This window comes from Echiichthys vipera (assembly GCF_963691815.1).
Source record: "Echiichthys vipera genome assembly, chromosome: 4".
Lineage (NCBI taxonomy): Eukaryota > Metazoa > Chordata > Actinopteri > Perciformes > Trachinidae > Echiichthys > Echiichthys vipera.
The window spans coordinates 32,643,612-32,663,353 of NC_139829.1; the positions used below are offsets into that span (position 1 = coordinate 32,643,612).

General features: G+C 45.3%; 2 protein-coding genes across 3 annotated transcripts in view; both read left to right on the plus strand.

Moving 5' to 3' along the window:
- lman2lb (lectin, mannose-binding 2-like b) overlaps positions 1–6,729 on the plus strand; it is a gene marked incomplete at its 5' end in the record, with an annotated part of 7,348 nt that extends 619 nt beyond the window's left edge. Inside the window, 7 exons of the mRNA XM_083912813.1 lie at positions 1,100–1,218; positions 1,557–1,674; positions 2,789–2,871; positions 3,285–3,446; positions 3,945–4,059; positions 4,278–4,400; positions 5,655–6,729. Coding sequence (XP_083768939.1) covers positions 1,100–1,218; positions 1,557–1,674; positions 2,789–2,871; positions 3,285–3,446; positions 3,945–4,059; positions 4,278–4,400; positions 5,655–5,797 — 863 coding nt within the window. The 3' untranslated portion in view covers positions 5,798–6,729. The remainder of the gene's footprint in view (positions 1–1,099; positions 1,219–1,556; positions 1,675–2,788; positions 2,872–3,284; positions 3,447–3,944; positions 4,060–4,277; positions 4,401–5,654) is intronic.
- A 6,537-nt stretch (positions 6,730–13,266) lies between these two features.
- Positions 13,267–19,232, plus strand: LOC310945712 (leukocyte surface antigen CD53-like). Of its 2 annotated transcripts, XM_083911899.1 has the most exons (8): positions 13,267–13,373; positions 14,113–14,220; positions 15,111–15,299; positions 15,445–15,519; positions 16,159–16,269; positions 16,383–16,490; positions 17,801–17,884; positions 18,502–19,232. In XM_083911899.1, exons 2-8 carry the CDS (start codon positions 14,158–14,160, stop codon positions 18,568–18,570), a joined length of 699 nt encoding a protein of 232 aa, XP_083768025.1. In that variant the 5' UTR covers positions 13,267–13,373; positions 14,113–14,157; the 3' UTR covers positions 18,571–19,232. The 2 variants fall into 2 exon arrangements, with proteins under 2 accessions (XP_083768025.1, XP_083768026.1); XM_083911900.1 differs by lacking the exon at positions 15,445–15,519.
- The last annotated feature ends 510 nt before the right edge of the window (positions 19,233–19,742 follow it).

Below are 19,742 nucleotides of genomic sequence, written 5' to 3' on the forward strand. Positions count from 1 at the left end.
TAATTACAACATGCATGAAATGGATCTTTAGAGCAAGTTGAATGTGTTTGACTCAGTGTTTCCTGAATAAAACCCCAGCTTTTCTTGCAATTCATAGGTTGAAAGGTGTGTTTTTAATGTGGTTACCTGTGTATAAACTGCTCCTATAGGTGGGAACAACAGCCTTCTGATCCAGAATATCACCTATAATGAGAGGGGGTGCGTTTCACGGCAGGGGGGCTGAATACGGCACAACACCGGCAATGAAAGCTAACGTTTTACTGTTAGATAGATAGATAACTTTATTATTATTATTATAAAATACTATAAGAGTACAGTATGGCAGATCTAAAAGACTATATTACAATAAACTATGTGGATTTAAAGGTGCAAGATGGTTGTTAGCTCACAACCACAGTTATTGCACAGTTATTGAAGTTAATGGTAATAAAGTAGAGCTTGCACTTTACCGAGCTAACATTAGAGGAAAAAAAATATATATATATATATATGTGTGTGTACAGTGTTGTGTAGTGTGTGGGGGACCATTCATGTGCTGAATTCACCCTAATAACCTAATGTGTAAACAAAGGTCCGGTGTTGAGTTGACGTGTTTTTGCCCGTCGTAAAATTCAATGAATTTCTGTATATTTTTGAGAGCAGTTTGGACGATAATCAGCCTGTTTGTTGCATTTTCTGAGGAAGCCTTAAAAAGTGTATAAAGTGTTCATGTGATGCTGTTAGCTTAGACGTCTCTTTACTGATCCCTGTGGGATTTCCAGCAGCTTACGAGACACTACTATAGAAAATAAGCAGGTATTAAAAGGATACAGTATAAGATAAACAATAAACTATTAGCTAAAAAAAGAAGGTAAACAATAGAGAGTAAACAAACTCTTAGCTAAATACAGTAGAGATGAGAATACAGGTAAAATAAAATTCACGGAAATGAAATCATATACTTTAAATGTAGAGAATTGTATAGAGGGTAAATAGAGATAAAATGTATAGGACCTGTTTTTGGCATTGTGTTATTTACAGTGGATAAAAGACAAATTACCAGTAAAGTGAAGCTAACGTTAAGCTAACGTTAAGCTAACGGGCGTCTGGCTCTTTGCAGGGTTGGGTTTCTCTAGTTCGTCCCAGTGGGATCTGATGGGCACGGCCATGATCACGCCCGACCACGTGAGGCTGACCCCAGACCTGCAGAGCAGACAGGGAGCCGTGTGGAGTCGAATTGTAAGTCAACCGCAACAAATTACAAAACACACACACACACACACACACACTCACACACACACTCCACACTCCATTATTACCAGACACCCAACGCCTTGACCTCTCACGACCTGCCTCGCTCTCACACAGCAAAGTACACGTCAACACGTCCACTTTACACACCCTGATGTGAACGTTCGCTATCATGCGAGCGTTTTATTAATATGCTACAGAACCTTATTTACTGACACGATGACATCATACATGTTCAGCCTGTTTAACAATACGTTGAGAAGTCTTTAGCGCACATAGCGTAGCACAAGAATAACCTGCTTGCCTTCATTTCTGTTGCTGTGCAGCCTTTCTTTGAGCGCGACTGGGAGCTTAAGGTGCACTTTAAAATCCACGGCCAGGGAAAGAAGAATTTGAATGGGGATGGTATGGCTGTCTGGTTAACCAAAGATCGCATGCAGAATGGTAGGTAGAAGCTGGATCACGCTGGAGAATGTCACACCTCATACAATGTTAAAGGAACTATACGTTACAAATGATTTAATCTAATATAGAAGAAACAGTATTGACCCCAGCATGTTCAACACCCTGTTTTCAAAGCATGTAAAGAGGAGTTGGCTCCTCTTTGCGCTCAACAAGGATGTTTTAAGGACTAAACCGACATTTTTGAGAGACGTTCTCCTGCAAAGTGAGGTGAACGGCTCCATCAGTGCCTTCACCTTTGCACATTCTGTACAAAGTGTCTCGAGAGACCAGGGTGTGGCCGCCTGTGTGTGGCTGCCTGTGTGTGGCATCGCAGCTTCGACTGATCCTAAAAGCACAATCAATTCAAAATCTATTTATACACACGTGAGATACACGAGATACAGTGGCCCTCATTTATCAAACGAACGTACGGCAGACAAACGTGCGTACGACCATTTCCTGGCAGATGCCGATCTGTGTGTCGGAAAAGTTTCTTTTCTTCCCAGCGTTCTTCCTCTCCGGCCTCGAACCAGGAATATTTAAGGGCGTAACATGTTAATCACGATCGAATTCAGCCGCCGCATTTATCAAGGCGCGCTCATTCGTACGCTGAGATCGGTCCGATACGAATGTTTCATAAATCACACGTGGTTCCTGTCCTACGACCAACTCTGCGCTCAGATCTGCGCCCGTTTTCACGCAAGACTGATAAATGAGGGCCACTGTGAACACAAGACAGCAGTGACATATCTTATGTGAACTTGTTAAAGTCTAATTCTTTTATTATTAATGTACGTCGCACGGATAGCAAGAAAGTATTTGGAGAGAGGAAGACGCTTGTTGTGATCATGTTATGTTCCTGTATAGTCCTCTAGTTTATAAGTGAAGTGTATGAATGGGGCAGACTGTTATAGTACCAACAATGTCGTCCTTAATGGTGCATGAGGAGGTCTTAATTTATCACCAACCTCTCCTCTATGATAGGACTGTGTCTGAATGAACCTTATGTTTGCGCAGTGGCTGCAGTCAGCAGCTCACACGCTCTGTGCTGTTTGCTGTGAGGCTGTTTGTTTGTGATGAAATGCCCTGATTGTGTCTCACTCTCTCTCCTCAGGTCCCGTGTTTGGCAACATGAACCAGTTCGTTGGACTTGGAATATTTCTGGACACTTACCCCAACGCCGATAAGAGCCACGATGTGAGTGGCGGCCGGTAGCTTCCCGTTTCACACCTGTGTTATCGTACTGTTTGTGTTTTGGAGCGTGTAAGGCTTGCACGGCACACGCATGAGTGCCCTCTTATCTTCGGTATGAGTAAGCGATACAAGTGATTTCAAACGTGTCTTATATTTCTCTTCCTGCAACCCTCTCAAATGTGCAGAAGACACAACCGGGAACTCAGGTAGCATCAGAAACAGCCGTTTATCCCACGTGCTGAGAATGTTCATTACCATCAGTTTGACATCCCAGCATGTTGTCTCATCACGTACATCTGTTGTGATCCATCAGTGCTGTTTGGTACAACTGAGTTAACAGTGTAACGGTGTAACTATGTGGTTCGGCAGATGAAGGTGTCTGTGTTGCGCGCTTAACTCCCCCGTCGTCCTCACAGAGGGCTTTCCCGTACGTGTCAGTGATGCTGGGGAACGGGACGCTGTCGTACGACCACGATTACGACGGACGGCGCACGGAGCTCGGAGGATGCACAGCTATGATGCGCAACGCGGTCCACGACACGTTTGTCCTCGTCAGATACTCCAAAAACAGACTCAAGGTACGAAACCCTCGCATCAAGGTGGGATCGACACACTTTATTCACATGTTGGGTTTTAATAAAGTGAAAAAAATACAGTGTTGCGCACTGAGAAGTCTTTAGGGCAAGATTTATTTATTATATTTATTTGATTAGGACACATTTATTAACATATCAAAGGGCATCCATGTAAATATGCGGAGTTAGCATAATTGCTAAATTTCGTCGTCCAAAGGCAGGTATTATAAAAACACACCATGACAACAAAAAGAGGGAGAGAGAAAAGGAAAGCATGTAGAAATGTTACACACGGATAAGTCCCGTTTCACATAAATGTTAAAATCAGTTCTAGAGCCAGTGGGAAACTGGTACCGCGGCTCCTGAGAGTATTACAGCAGCTTCTGGGATTGTGATTTAAAACCCATGATGATGAAGATGAAGTAAAGTTTCTAAAGATGACTCCTAGCATCGGTGTGTTTTACATCAGTGACTCAAACTGACCCTCCCTGCGCCCTCCAGCTCATGGTGGACGTCGACGGTAAGCAGGAATGGAAAGACTGCGCTGACGTCTCAGGACTGCGGCTCCCTACAGGATACTTCTTTGGTGCCTCCTCTGCTACCGGAGACCTGTCAGGTATGAAGTCTCAAGTATCACCTGAAGGCCCCTCGCCCACCATAACCTCTGTTTAAAGTGAATTCAACTTTATTTATAACTTTTTGGAAATTGGGTGAGAGCACTACAACCAAGCAACACTAGCGTCCCTTCAGAAGGACCTCACATGGCAGAAGAAACAGTGAATGAGAACACGAGGTTTGTGTGAATTCTTCACTGACTTGTGCATCTTACTCTAGATAACCATGACCTCATCTCTATGAAGTTGTACCAGCTGACGGTAGAGAGGACTCCCGAAGAGGAGGAGGAGGATGAGGAGGAGGTCACCGTCCCCAGACTTGACAACATGGAACACTTCCAAGGTAGACGCACCACAGCCCTCTCCTCTCTGTCCACCCTAAAGTAAAATCAGTGAGCTCAGGGACAGACGACCTAGATTCAACACTTAACCTCTTATCAAATGTTAGCATTTCTCCTGATTTCACGCCTCATGTCGAGGTGAAGATTGTGTTTGGGTTGAGTTCAATTCACAACATCAGGCTGCTGCTCAAACAGTGGTGTCTCAGTTTGTACTATATAGTTGTATGTGCTGTATATTGCGAGTTCTCCTGGACACTGTCTTATGGTGAAGTGATGGGAAAGTTTTGCCGTGAACATGAGCGGTGTTCTAATCTGCCTCAGTGTCTGGTACTCTATCTTTATGCAGTAATGATGCCCACAGAAGCATAATCCACATTTTATTTTCTGGACCATCAAACTTTGGTTTGCTTTTAAAATATGTAAATTTAAAATAAACCCCTCTTGGTGAAGAGCTTGTATAAACTGCTGGAGACCGTGATCTGTTTCATAATCAAAGCTTTATTGTCAATTCTTCACATGAGCACGACGTACAAGGAATCAAAATTAGGTTTCATTTCAGTTTTAGTTATAGTGCCAAATCATAACCAAAGTTATCTCAGGACACTTTACAGAGTAGGTAAAGACCACACTCTATGACTTATTTATGATTTACATAGACCCAACAATTCCCCCGTAGAGTACGGTGGAGACGAAAACCTTCACTATAACAGACAGGAACGTCAGACAGACCCAGCTCTGTGGAGGACGCACATCTGTCTGCACCGGAGAGAAGAAGAAAAGGAGAGAGAGAGAGAGAGAAAAGACGGACGGATGGACAGAGAGAGACAAAGACAGACACACTTCCAGTTACTATAATAATATCTATAATAATGTGAAAATGACTTATTAATACAGCAGAACAGTAGAAACAAGCACAGCTGAGGTGATAGATTATAACAGCAGCAGGAAGCGTCATGCAGGACCACGGCAGCAGGCACCACCACCATCAGCAGAGACCTGAGAGACGACAAAACACAAACAACTACGGTAGTTTCTCACTCTCCCATGCGTAGACTAGACGAACACACAGTTAGTAAAGTGGCAAGACACAATGGTAAGTGACACAACATAAATTAGCTTCTATAGTAACAACAAAATAATACAATAGTAATAAAGTGCAGATGGTGGCATGATAGTGCAGAAACGATTGATAGCCGCAGGTCCATATATGCAGTTTGCATAGTCCTAATGGATCTCTCATCCCTGTTGCTCTGCAGTGGAAGTCCAGGAGGAAGGGATGAGCGGAGTCCAGTTCTTCTTCACCCTCCTCTTCTCCGTCCTGGGCCTGGGCGTGCTGGCAGTGATCGGGCTGATCGTGTACGGCCGCTGGAAGGAAAACCGGCGCAAGCGTTTCTATTGATCAGAGAACGACCGTTCCAGTAGGTTTTCAGAAATGTACGTTTCCTAATCGACAGATAATCCCGACAACGCAAAGACTGCCGTAGCTTTACTGAACCATGCAATCGAACGACCCGGATGAACAACCTCAGGGGTGCGAAAGCCCAGAGCCAAGAGAACACGACCAGCCGAGATGAACGGCTTAGCCTGCTGTGAAGAGTAATGTTTGCGTCTGTGTGTTACGGGAGATCGATGAGATCTAGCTGCTTTAGTTCAAATGTCTTGTGTTCAAATCTGCTCATCTCAAACGAAAGGCGCAGTGGGTCTGCGACATCTGCACTGTCCGAGACACTGTACATATAAAATATTTGCACGTATGAGTTTCTGGTGTCGTAGCAGGAAGAGAGACATGGACCTCAAAATCCCAGATGCTGTGTGACAGGATTTTGTGATCCTGCAGTTTAAAGTGAAGTTCCGTCTTTTTTCAGCACTAACGCAGTTCATCAAAGAAGCCATGGAGACAGTTTTTTACGTGCATGAACTATTAACAGAGAAACCTGGGAGAGTCGCTAACAGACTGGCTAACAGTGATTAGCTCGGGGCAGCACGGTGAAGGCATTCAAAGGTCTTTTTTAACCACTAATTCTGCTGAAAATAACAGCAAACCTCTGCAGCAGCATGAGAAGAGTCCCTACACACACAACAAAGCAGCAATGGGCTCCTTCCTTTGGGATTGACTTTGGTAATCCACTGTAATGGACTTTACTATGAGAGGAGCTGGTACAGGGGCCAGTAGGTAAGTATTTAAGGGCGCACTCACACTGTCCATCCGTACTGTGCTTGAGGTCATTTGTCCCCCCCTCCCTCGGCCCCCGTGGGCCCGTTTGCACTCACACTACCTGGGCCTCGGTGAATGCTTCTTGCTGCCTATACGTCATCACGCCGTAACACGTCACACGCATTGATGACGTCATGGCGATGCGTGGCTTTGTTTCCAGATCTTTCCGTAGACCTCGGAGTTTTTGTGCGTCTTGTCGACTGTTTTTGAATCTTTTCATCGACCAAATCTGCAGTAAACACTCCACCTCCGCATCACACCAACGTGAACCTTTTGCCGCCATTGTTTTAAATGTCCGCGCATGGTCCCTCCTTCTTTTTTCTATGTCCCAACAGGCGCACAGGAAATGACCTCAGAACCGCCGTAGGCCTCGTGCTCGTACATGTGCAAACATGCTTTACAAAAGCCCATCTCTCCCAAACGGGCCGTGGACGGCAAGCAAGATGCAGGTAGACACGGTACGGTTGCACTCACACTGGTCAAAGGAACTAGACTTTACCCGTGAAATGTGCTCGGACACGGTACGGATGGACAGTGTGAGTGCGCCCTAAATCACTCTTTTAATAAACTCTGGCTTCACTAACTACGCTGTTGCTGCTTTGTTGTGTGTGTAGGGACTCTTCTCATGCTGCTGCAGAGGTTTGCTGTTATTTTCAGCAGAATTAGTGGTTAAAGACCTTTGAATGCTTTCACCGTGCTGCCCGAGCTAATCACTGTTAGCCACGTTCGGCTGTTAGCGACTCTCCAGGATTTCTCCGTTAATAGTTATAGTTAATAGTAAAAAAAACTGTCTCGACGGCCTTTTTTAAGAATGTAAGTGCCAAAAAAAGACCGGAATGACACTTTAAAGAGTAGTAACCTCTTGTTGCCACTTTGTGCTTTCAACGTGCAGCTGTGGAGACCAATCAACCTGTGGATCATCGAAGACTTCTTCTCTCTGCACTGAAAAAGTCCAATTGTATTGAGCTCCCGTGTATTTGCGAGCTCCTTTATGAGCCAGGAACACAATGGATTTACAGTCTGTCAGCTGTTTGTTAATGTTAAAGAAACTCAATGTTGTACGTTTTGGAAGGATTCGAGTCCCAGTGCTGTTTGAAGTGCCTAGACAGGACCGGTCAAGACAAGCTCTTATTTTATGCCCCAGTCCTTTTTTGCAGGTTTGAGCCCCTCTTTTATTTTTTTGTTTGACCACACAAGGTAGAACTGCACAACCCCCGTATAATGAAGGAGTACGTGTATGTATGTACGTTAAAGTTCACACAAGGAGCAGGTTGAAACAGCACCAGCACTCAGAATTGAATCACCTGATTTTCCGCACTATAAGGCGCATCACATTATAACGCGCACCTTCAATGAATGTCTTATTTTGAAACTTTTTTCATATATAAGGCGCAGAGAACAGACGCTACAGTGGAGGCTGGGGTCACGTTCTGCATCCATTAGATGGAGCTGCGCTAAAGGGAACGTCAACACAACAGTCAGGGGAGGTCGTCTTGTTGCTTCCTCCACTTCGGCACCATTGATTGGTTCATGTTCAACTCTCTGGCTGCTGCTCTATTCCGTGTTCTACTGCGTGGACTAATGGCCTTGAGTTGAAACTCTGCGTCGTAAGCGTGCTCTTAACAGGAGCCATTTTGGGCTCTTTACACAAACACACACATGGAAATGAAACGGCACGCTTCACGCAGTCGTGTATCTCAACATGCACCGCGCGTTACTTCTTCTACGGGGGAAAATAGAGTCGGCGGCTGCTCACCGTAGTTGGAGACCTGTTGTGGCTCAATATTGGTCCATATATAAGGAGCACCGGATTATAAGGAGCACTGTTGGCTTTTGAGACATGTGAAGGTTTTAGGTGGCAACTTATAGTGCGGAAAATACGGCAACTAATGTCATTAATTGGTCGAACAGTGCCAATGCTTCAGTGCAAGAACCTCTCAGTTTCCATTTCCCAAGTGACGCAGACAAAAGGTCTCTGAGCACACGGATGCGGACCCCCCAACCCAATCGAGCCTGCGGAGATGTAGCGCCGAGTGACACGTGCAGGTCGGATGCGGCTCGTCTGCTGCTGTTTTGAAACAGGAAAAAAATGACGACCGGGTTCACAAACCTCGTCAAATTGGAACAGCCCAACAGTAAATTAAATGTGTTCTGAAAACATCCGAGGGGGCGAAACGGACGACACAGTGACAGAATCTCGATTCGTATTTGGTCAACAGCGTCTGGTTTGACAGTTTTGTGAGCTGTGGCTGTGTTTTATTACATTTAATAACTACACTCTAGCACGATGCTCCTCCGTCAGCCATCGTCTTAAAGCCGCCCACTTTTTATCGGTTGTGCGTGTGAGGGAGAGCGGAGCGATTTAAACGAGCTTCACGTTAGTTTGTTACCCCAGGCTGCGGAGTCCAAACTGCACCAACAAATCCTGCTTCTTGGAGTTTTGTAGACTCCGACATTGCACTTGTGAACGTTCTCATGTGTCCAGGTCGTCGTTACCATCAAAGCAATTTCAGTCCAAGCAACTGGACTTGGTTATTTGTCAGGAAGACGTTTCACCTCTCATCAAAGAGGCTTCATCAGTTCATGTACGCATCTGACCAGGCTGGGACTGGACCAGGACCAGGACCAGGCTGGGACTGGACCAGGACCAAGTTGGTTTCGACTTTGTTAGTGCTCTATTGAGTCTTAACGAACCTTCCCACCAACAACTGTTCACAAATGTCCTCCTGTGGACGCCCCTCCCCTTTGGTGTCGGTCACAGATACTTCTTCCTGCCAGTTGGTGGAGAGAAGCCTCGGTCGTCTTCCTCCTCACACCTGTTGGTGAACGGTCGCCTGTCGTTCAGACTCAATAGAGCACTAACGAAGTCGAAAAACCTACCTCCCACCAACGACTGCCACTCTAACGACGGGCGTTGGCACTTGGAGCACAAAGGGTTCCAGTGACATCATCGGCCTTGTGAAAGGTTAAATACCTGGAACTCACACCAGTTGGACCAGTCCCAGCCTCGTCCTGGTCCTGGTCCAGTCCCAGCCTGGTCCTGGTCCAGTCCCAGCCTGGTCCTGGTCCTGGTCCAGTCCCAGCCTGGTCAGATGCGACATGAATCTGATGAAGCCTCTTGGATGAGAGGTGAAATGTCTTCCTGACAAAGAACCAAGTCCAGTTGCTTTTGACTGAAATTGCTTTGAGGGTGGACTCCAACATCGTTTCCTCTCTCTCTCTCTCTCTCTCTCTCTCTCTCTCTCTCTCTCTCTCTCTCTCTCTCTCTCATCTCTCTCTCTCTCTCTCTCTCTCTCTCTCTCTCTCTCTCTCTCTCTCTCTCTCTCCTCTCTCTCTCTCTCTCTCTCATCTCTCTCTCTCTCTCTCTCTCTCTCCTCTCTCTCTCTCTCTCTCTCTCTCTCCTCTCTCTCTCTCTCTCTCTCTCTTTTTTTCCTGTACTTTAAATCAAGCTGTTTGTTTTAATCATGAAATTTCCCAATGGGGCAAACATTAACATAGTTAATTATTTAAATAATGTTCAGCCACTCTGCGTTTCATTTCTAATCCTAAGCCCATCATTGTTTGGATGTTACTGTGGTTTTCTTTACGTGGTGTTGTGTGCGTGGTGTCTCTCTGTGACTGTTTTTTATGGATACTTAAATACATCGAAGCTTTAGATTAAAAACCAGGATTGTCAAAGCAGGTTGGATCTTTAGACGTGTGGTTTTATATTAATAAACATGCAGCTGAGATCTGGGAGGTTTTCACATCTGCTCACGTTTGGTGCGTTTTTCTCTGTTTTCATTATTATCATTATTAATTTCTCCTGTTGGGAGAAGTCCAGGGGCCTCATTTATAAAACTGCGGAGAGTCTTTCACAAAACCATGAATGTGCTGTGCAGGAAAAATGAGATTAATAAAACTGTGCAGTGCACATTTGCAGTCTTTCCTTTATACTGTAAATGTCACGTGTGATGACGGGGAACACACGGAGGATGGGACCCAAATACAGACACCGAACTCAGGAGAAGGTATTAACAAATTTAATAAAACTTATTTACAAATGGTGCTTTAAAACACAAAGATATTACCCCCCCCCCCCCCCCCCCTTTTCACTGCACACTACCACCTGCACTGGTCATACAAATACAGTCACTTATATTTCATGTATGTAATTCAATGCCATATGTTTAGTCTTGATTGTGTTCATGGTTATATTTATGTAGGCGCCGTCAAATCAAGTCAAATTCCTTGCAATGAAAATTGTCTGGCAATAAACCTGATTCTGATTCTGATGATAAAAGAGAACTGATACAAACTGACACGAGGAATGGACACAAGAGGACACGCACACAGGGAGACACCAGGGTATGTAGAGTTATGATCCGGCACCGAATGAGGCTCAGGACCGGCTTAATATACAGAGTGGCAGGTGATCAATGCTAACAAGGATCACCTGCCAGGAAAACAAACTCAAAACCAGAGAACAGAAAGGGAGCACGTACAGAAAAACACCGACAGAGGGAGACAAAAACAACGACTAAGAAGGAGAGAGAGAGAGACTGTCCAGAACCAATCATGACAAATGGCACTGAACTCTGTGATGTCCACCATCACTGCTCCAGGGCGTAGTCCGCCTCCTGTCCGGCGTCTGCGGTTACAGACCCCTGCCCCCCGTGACCTTTCATGGTGTAAGTCAGACACATTGGATTCACTGATTCATTTTTTTCAGAGGAGAATATTAACGCGCCGTTACTGTCAGAGCTTTAGGGCGCACTCACACTGTCGTTCCGTCCCGTGCCCCGTGCTTTTGGGTCCTTGTCCCCCCCTCCAGGCCCGTTTGTACTCACACTACCTGGGCCTCGGAGAATGCTTCTTGCTGCCTATACGTCATCACGCCGTAACACGTCACACGCATTGATGACGTCATGGCGATGCGTGGCTTTGTTTCCAAATCTTTCCAGAACCAATCACGACAATAAATACCTGTAAATTCCCACCTGCTGTGAAGTGTGCTGGGATGATCTCCAGCCAGTGTCGTCCCACTTTCCCTCCCACTGACTTCCATAAATGTTTAATATCTCATGAATTTGGACGCTTTCCTAATGAGGACGTCACATTGACAGACGTGAGGAAATTGACACAGAATGAGGTGGAAAAAGAAAAAATTCTCTGAGAAGGAAAATGGAGGAGGAGCTCCGCAAAAAGGTGTTTGGAGGCGTCAGTAGAGACATTTCAAATCAGTATAAACAGAAGCGAGTGTCAACATGTGACTCAAGTTAACTCCACTGTTGTTATTTATAAGGAAGTTTAGCGTATTCATATATTAAATATTGAGAGCTATTTAACAAATGTGACTAATATGGCCGCCCTTAATGTGTTTGTATGAAGTGAGAAGAGAAGTAAAGGAGTGTTATCTGTGACCCGTGAGATCCACACATCGGTCCTTTCTGTCTCAGCAGAGTCAAATATGACTGAAAACAGACGAATGTCCTCATTTCATACTTTTAAAAAATGATTCTATCTTATGAAATTGACCTTTCCAGTTCATAATTGTTGTCCATAACTACACAAAACCTTTTCACGTCCAAAACGGACGCACCAGCTGACGTCTGCAGTTCTAAAATTCAGTTAAACATGATATTAAAAACATGTGGACTCGATCATGAACTCCAACTGCATCTTAACTGTGTGCCGACAGTACGGCCCTGTATTAGTGAAGCCTGTCCACAGCTACAGCTAGGCTTTATACAGGGAAATACATTTGATGCCAGTTATTTTAAAGTTAATGTGTGTTTTTCTGCTGACTCAGCTGTGTTTACCTACATGTTGTTTCCTTTCTGAGCTTTGCCTCCACGCTGTTAGCACGTCACACGCTTCAGTCATCTGATTGGTTGTATTGGCCCGTATGTCGGTGACAGAAAGATGGTTCATCCAATCAGAAATCAGGATTTTCGCCCCTTCCCAAAAGATCTCCAAACCAGAGTTCAGACTGAGGAGTCAGGTTAGCGAGCTAAAGCCTCCAACTGAACAGACTAAACAGAGACAAAGCAGACGATAAATAAATGTTCATTTAAGTTCAGGAATTTTGTGTCTTATTTTTTATTATTGCTATTTTATATTCTCTGAAATGAAATGGAGGAGGAGCTCCGCAAAAAGGTGTTAGGAAGCGTCAGTGGAGACATTTCAAATAAATGTAAACAGAGCGAGTGTCAACATGTGACTCAAGTTAACTCTAAGTTATAATTTACAAGGAAGTTTAGCTTATTCATATATAAAATATCAGAGGGAGTGAGAAAAGAGATAAAGGATGATATTCCAGAGCGTTATCTGTGACACATGAGATCCACACATCGATCCTTTCTGTCTCAGCAGAGTCAAATATGACTGAAAACAGACGAATGTAATCATTTCATAAATTAAAAAATGATTCTATCTTATGAAATTTACCTTTCCAATTCATAATTGTTGTCCATAACTTTACACAAAACCTTTTCACGACTTCGGCCAAATGTCACATATTTGTTTGCTGACACTGACTTTCTATCAAAGCTCCGCTCTCGTGACGTCCCCCTCAGCAGCTCCTGTGCACTGTTAAGTGTGGACGCCCCTCCCCTTTAGTGTCGGTCACAGATACTTCTCACTGCCAGCTGGTGGACAGAAGCCTCGGTCGTCTTCCTCCTCACACCTGTCTGTCGTCGGTGAACACTGGGGATGTTAGGACCAACACACGGCTCACTGCATCTGCCACTGGGATACTTGTGGATACAGTGACGTTAAGGTAAGTGCTTTGGATATTTTTGAGTTACTTTTGTCGTGATTGAGCAAATAATTCCACTAATTTTGCTCTGAATTTAAAAAACAGAGAGTAAGAAAGAATTTACCTTTCAGTGATAAAGGTTTAAACAACTTTGCTGATGCTTTAAAAGTAGGAGTTATTTCAGAAAACACCTTTAAATGTGTGAAGAGAAGAGATATTCAAGGATACATGGGTAATAGAGGTATAGAGGAGGGGGGGGGGGGGTTACAGCAAAGTGAGGGCAGAGAGAACGACTCATCCGCTTTCACCTCACATTCTCACACATTTAGGTGTAAACTTGCAACAAATGGTTAATCCGGAGATAAGAGCAGGTCATAATGATTAACTGCAGCCTGAATAGGTCACAGGTGCCCATTGTGCCTCATGGCTGAGTGTTGCCATACCAAACAGTGGTGTCCTGTAAACACTGCCGCTGTGAGGAGCACGGGCTCACCCTTGTTTTCCTTCACCAGCGCTGCAGGACGCATGTCACACTGCCATTAGAGCCAAAACATGTCTCGTCTCATCTCATCTTCAGCCTCTTATCCGGGGTCAGGTCGCGGGGGCAGCAGCTCCAGCAGGGTACCCCAAACTTCCCTTTGCCGGGCCACATTAACCAGCTCTAACTGGGGGATCCTGAGGCGTTCCCAGGCCAGTGTGGAGATCTAATCTCTCCACCTAGGTTGCCATTGATGCCAAAACGTGTCATTTTGTTTTTTAGGGAACACCAACTTACAGATCTTAAAGAGGAAGATAATCGGGAAGGATGAACCGCTCCTGTGTGAACTGCTTGAAAACTCTGGTGACGGGTCTCAACTTTCTGTGCTGGGTAAGTGGAAGACCTGCGCGGTGACCTACGGACCGAGCTGAACGTAACCGGGGGGGTTCTTGGGATAACCTGGATCGACAAAAAACAAACTCACGATCAGAGTTACGGTTCCGCAAGAGTTAATTTGTCAGGACAGGGTTTCCGCTTTAGTTTCAACGGGCATTCTCATAAAGAGGGCGTGTATCGCGTCGTTTGACTCCCCCTTTGGATCGAGGGCCGTAGAATTCACTCAAGAGGAGCAGATCATTCGCAGTTCAAGAGTATGAACAACAGCAAGGGGCGACACAGTTGCACGTAATACGGGTAGGGAGGCAAAAAAAAAAAAAAGCAGATCGTTAATTCATCTCAGCGGTTGTGTCCATACCCGTTCTTGTGAACACGATATCTCAGGAACACCTCGAGGGCATGTCTTTAAAAGTGGCACAAACGTCGACGGGGACTGGTTTGGAGGTCAAAGGTCAAAGTCACTCTGACCTGACTCAAGAATTCCTACACTTATTATGACAAAGTTTAACACAAATGTCTAACAGTGATTTATTTTTATATATTTACGAACTATAGCTTTAAAATAAATGCAGTGGTGTTACACGTATAATATTCCCCCCTGAGGATCTGAGGAAAGTCCACCAGTGACTATGGCTCAATATCAGAGGGAAAGAGGAAATGCGCCCCAAAATTTCTTTATTGAGTAAAGGGTTAACCTGTCCTGACTTTAGGCCTGGCCCCTTGTAAAGGAAAGAGACTACCAGAGGTCGCCTTGTTGAAATAAAAAGAGTAAATCTGAAAGTGGTTTACTGGCTTTCACCTGAGAGTTAAAGTGTAATTCATGCTGTACAGTCAAACCCAAACACATCCAGTGTCATAACGTTTCTCTCCCGTGTGCGTCGGAGCTGTGCGGTGCGTTCGTGGTGGCGTTCGGCGAGTTCCAGATGATTCACTCCAAGTTCGCCTCCCTCATCACCACCTTCTGGCCCATCTACCCCGCCAACACCCTGGTGGTCACCGGGACCATCGTCACCTGCGTGTGCTACCTGGGAGTGTTAGGAGGCATGAAGGAGAACCGATGCATGCTAATCAGTGTGAGTATGAGGCCTCACTCACATGGGACATGCGTGTACTTTACGGTATTTTAGCTACGTTAGCCTGTGTATACATATACGTACACGGGGAAGCCCGGGTCACACAAACTCACTCCTGTCTGCATCTGATTTGCTCTGGTCCCAGTTTTTCATCCTGCTGTTCATCCTGATGCTGGTGGAGCTCGCCATGGCCTGCGTGTTCTTTGTCTACAGCAGAGAGGTAGGAGAGTTTCAGTACAGCCTTTACGACGACACATAAAGGTGGAATCAGTGGTAGAGTGGGTCGTCCTCCATTCGAAAGATGGATCCCCAGCTCCTCAGGTCCACATGTCGAAGTGTCTTTGGGCAACACACTGAACCCTGAATTGCTCCCCGTGCAGCGCATGGGTGTGTAAATGTGGTGTGAATGGTTAGATTAGATGGTCTGTAGATGTCCACTGCCATCAGTGTGAATGTCTGTGTGAACGGGTGAATGTGACAAACACTGTGAAAGCGCCTTGCGTAGTCAGAAGACTAGAAAGGCGCTTTATAAGTACAAGTCCATCTATAACAGGTTATTTAGAGCTGTCGATTTGATTGATCGCACCCCTTTGAAACATTTCCACCTCAAACAGCTCGGTGGACCTCATTTTTCAAACTGCAATCTTCTAAATAAACTTCTGTCAAACTCATGAGGTCCATGATATCAGTGCCTAATAGCTGGTGGAGGGGGCAGCCCACACAACGCGCCTCTTTGCACACGCCATCGCTGGTCTTTCCATCAGCACATTCTGCCGTGACACTAGAGGACGTTGTCTTTAATGTGCAGTAAGCAGCAGCAGCATGTTCACATAATGCATCCTGCCCATCTGTCGTGCAGATCGACACGTACTTTGAGAAAGACTTGACGCGAAGCTTGGAGGTCTACAGACAGTCCAGTCCAGGAAGCAACAAAACTATCAAAGACGACTTTGACGCCGTCCAGCACCTGGTAAATCACCTGCTACTCTGCTTTATCGACCTGCAATTTCACGTTCTTTGCATGAATATGTAGCTTATCACTTTAAGGTTAGTCATTTGCTCTCCTCTGCTCAACTGAACCAGTTTAGGTGCTGTGGAGTTCGTGGTCCGACAGACTGGAAGGGGAACGTCCCGGTCTCCTGCTGTATCAAGGACCCCTGTAACTCTACCATCCAGATCAACTGGCAAGAGGTTTCTGTATTATCCCTATATAAAGACCTCTGTTCATCTTAACTCACACGCTAGCTATCTTGTTGTGTATGTGTTGTTAACGGGAGCGTGCCTATGTTCCCCGGGTCCTATCTTCCCCGGGTCCAATGTTCCCCGCTTTGTTTGAGACCGGGGAGCAGCGGACCTTATCTTTAAAAAAAGGTCCGCTGTTCCCCGATCTGTTATATTTTCTACAATCGGTGCCGAATTCCAAACAGGCCGACGTAGACCCTGACACTACCTCCTAACCCTGACCCTGACCCTCACCCTAAGTTTCCGACAGAGTCATAACAACGTAAGTTTTACCTTAAAATACAACGATGGACTCACGCTCCCGTACAAGAATATTATTCCTGTCCTTCACATAAATTGTCAAGATGTGGGACGCCTGATCACAGGCAGTTATCTGCCATAACCTTCTAATAATGTATTTTATTATTATGTCTTAATAACTTCCATGCATCCATCCATCTTCAACCGCTTGTCCCTGTCGGGGTCGCGGGGGGGCTGGAGCCGATCCCAGCTGACATCGGGCTCTCTGTGATAGACTGGCGTCCTGTCCAGGGTGTCTTAATAACTTGTTGCATTTTGATGATTTTGTTGTGATAAGCTGATATGTGATAATTCCCTGGCTGCTGTTTAAAAGTGGTCTCGTCCACAATTTTGTCAGTAATGCAGAGGAAAGAAACGCATTTGCTGCTGTGCATATTAAAAAGTACAGAGGGTCTTTTTTTCACCCAGGGGAGAATATTTATATTACACCCGTCCCCTCAACTCTGCCTCTTGGTATAAAGGGCAACGGAGTACAAGACGTGCAGGTGTTCGGTTCATTGATGACTCTCAATCACCCGTAGGTGTGAATGGTTGTCTGTCTCTGTTTGTCTCTATGTGCCCTGTGATAGACTGGCGTCCTGTCCAGGGTGGACCCCGCCTCACGCCCGATGTCAGCTGGGATCAGCTCCAGCCCCCCCGCGACCAAACAGGGACAAGAGGCTGAAGATGAATGAATGAATAAATGAATGAATTGAGCCTCCATCCTGTTCATTGATTATTATTCTCATTCTGACCTGTGTCTTCTTCTTCTTCTTCTTCTTCTTCTTCTTCTCCTTCTCCTTCTTCTTCTTCTTCTTCTTCTTCTTCTTCTTCTTCTTCTTCTCCTTCTCCTTCTTCTTCTTCTTCTTCTTCTTCTCCTTCTTCTTCTTCTTCTCCATCTTCTTCTTCTTCTCGGTGTCACCGTAAACATGCATGTGTGCTCACTCAACTAACTGCTAAAATCACATTTTGTCTTTCAGGGTTGTCTCTGGAAACTGAGGGACTGGTTTGCCAGGAACTACGTTAGCACGGCCGCAGGCGTGGTCACAATGTTTATCATACAGGTACAGTACGCTCAGCCTTCTTATTTTCCTGAGTACGACGCTTACAAGGAGAATTGAACCCACGGCTCAGCAGTAACAATGGCTGCCATATAAGAAGCTATGAGCTCTGCCTTTTGTGTATGGGAACTATTTATTTCAAGTGGGTCAGCTGCTGAATACATCCTCTGAGCCACCCATGGTGCTGTGGCTAGCATGTTAGTGAACAGCGCGTACGTTAGCATGTATTTGGATTCGTGTTTATATCTACTGTGCTAATGTAAGTCCAGTATTTAGGATCAGTGCTGGTCTGGTGGGTTCATCAAAGCTCTCTGTTGAAACGATGTTCGGACAGTGAACAAAGGCACGGAAGTTGAGATGCATGAAACCAAAACAGTGTGCTAAAAGATGCTAAAATGCTCCGTATAGACGAGGAGACCTGCTGGGTGATAATAAAGCTGTCACATGTGCACAGTGGCTTATGTTCTGTCACCCCCAGCTCTCATTAGGATGTTTTCTAACCTGTTTAAAGCCAGGACAACGTACAGTATATTCATCAGCTTTTATATGTTTTGCGTTTCAACATCTCCGAACTTTTCACAGAAGCTAAACTAACGTTTTCTCGTCTTCTTTGTCCACAGTTTGTTTGTCTGTCCGTCACCGTCCCCCTCTTTTGCCATTTCAGCCGACACGGACTGGGTTACCAGTGAAAAAGGGGGACGATAAACTGCGGTGGCTTCCCGCATGTCAGCAGGTTGTTTTTTTTATTGCTTTTCTTTGTATCAGCTTTTTATTTATCTGTTCCAAAAGGGTTGACGTCGCTGCCATTTCCAGCCGTCACACAGGGAGCCAAGAGCAGAGAAAGGCCCTTGTTCTTTGACCAGGGGGAAGCTGAGGACGGCCGTTTATAGAGCATTGAATGTTATGTTAAAAGCACAATAGGAAACATTTACGTGGTAGATAAGTTGGGATGTTTCCATGTAATCGCTGTCCTGATCCTTCCCCTCAGTGAGTGCTAGAGTAGATCGCAAACACCCCCACCCTTCCCAGTTTGTCGGACGTTTTAAACCTGCAGGATTTTGCCTGTTATCGTTCTCAACCCCCCCGGTGTTGGTAAAAGTGTGGCGTTTGGATTTGTCACTGGGAAATCACGTTGGCACCTCCCTTCATAGCTGTCAGCTTAAATTAAGTTCACGACGGCTCCAGAACATTCAGCTCGACGAATCCAGACAAGGACATCTCTTCCTACTGACCATCAGCTCTGTTCCTATACTCAGACCTGCGATCCTGTGTAAAGAGGACACATTATCCTCGTTTTTAGGTCCATACGTATTTTGGGTTTCTACCTGAACATGTTGACGTGCTTTGATGTTAAAAGGACACATTATTGTTCTCGTACTTTCTGTCTGAATAAATCTGTATTCACCCTCTGTCTGAAACACTCTGTCTGAAACACTCTGTTTGAGCGCCTGTCACTTTAAACCCCCGTCCAGAAAAGGCCCAGTCCGCTCTGATTGGCCAGTTTTTGGAGATCTTCCACGTCTGTGCTTTCAGCATCTCTGCAACCTCAGTGCAGCCGGGGAATTCAATTCAATTCAATTCAGTTTAGTTTTATTTATAGTGTCAAATCATAACAAAAGTTATCCCAGGACACAAAGTAAGGGTAAGACATGGAGACGGTTAAACATGAACTACTCATACTACTCCAGTGAAAAATATACTGTAGTCAGGGGCGGCATGGTGGCTGAGCGGTTAGAGCAGCCGCCCCGTGTAAAGAGGCTGAAGGTCCTCGAGGCAGAAGGCATGTCTCCTCCTCTCTCTCAATTCAATTCAGTTTTATTCACAGTGCCAAATCTTAACCAAAGTTATCTCAGGACACTTT

Bases quoted from the DNA above. Each gene is read 5' to 3' on its own strand.
- LOC310945712 (XM_083911899.1), top strand. From the start codon at position 14,158: ATGAACCGCTCCTGTGTGAACTGCTTGAAAACTCTGGTGACGGGTCTC. The intron at 15,300-15,444 runs GTGAGTATGAGG...CTCTGGTCCCAG, and splicing joins ACCGATGCATGCTAATCAGT to TTTTTCATCCTGCTGTTCAT. The intron at 16,270-16,382 runs GTAAATCACCTG...CAACTGAACCAG, and splicing joins TTGACGCCGTCCAGCACCTG to TTTAGGTGCTGTGGAGTTCG.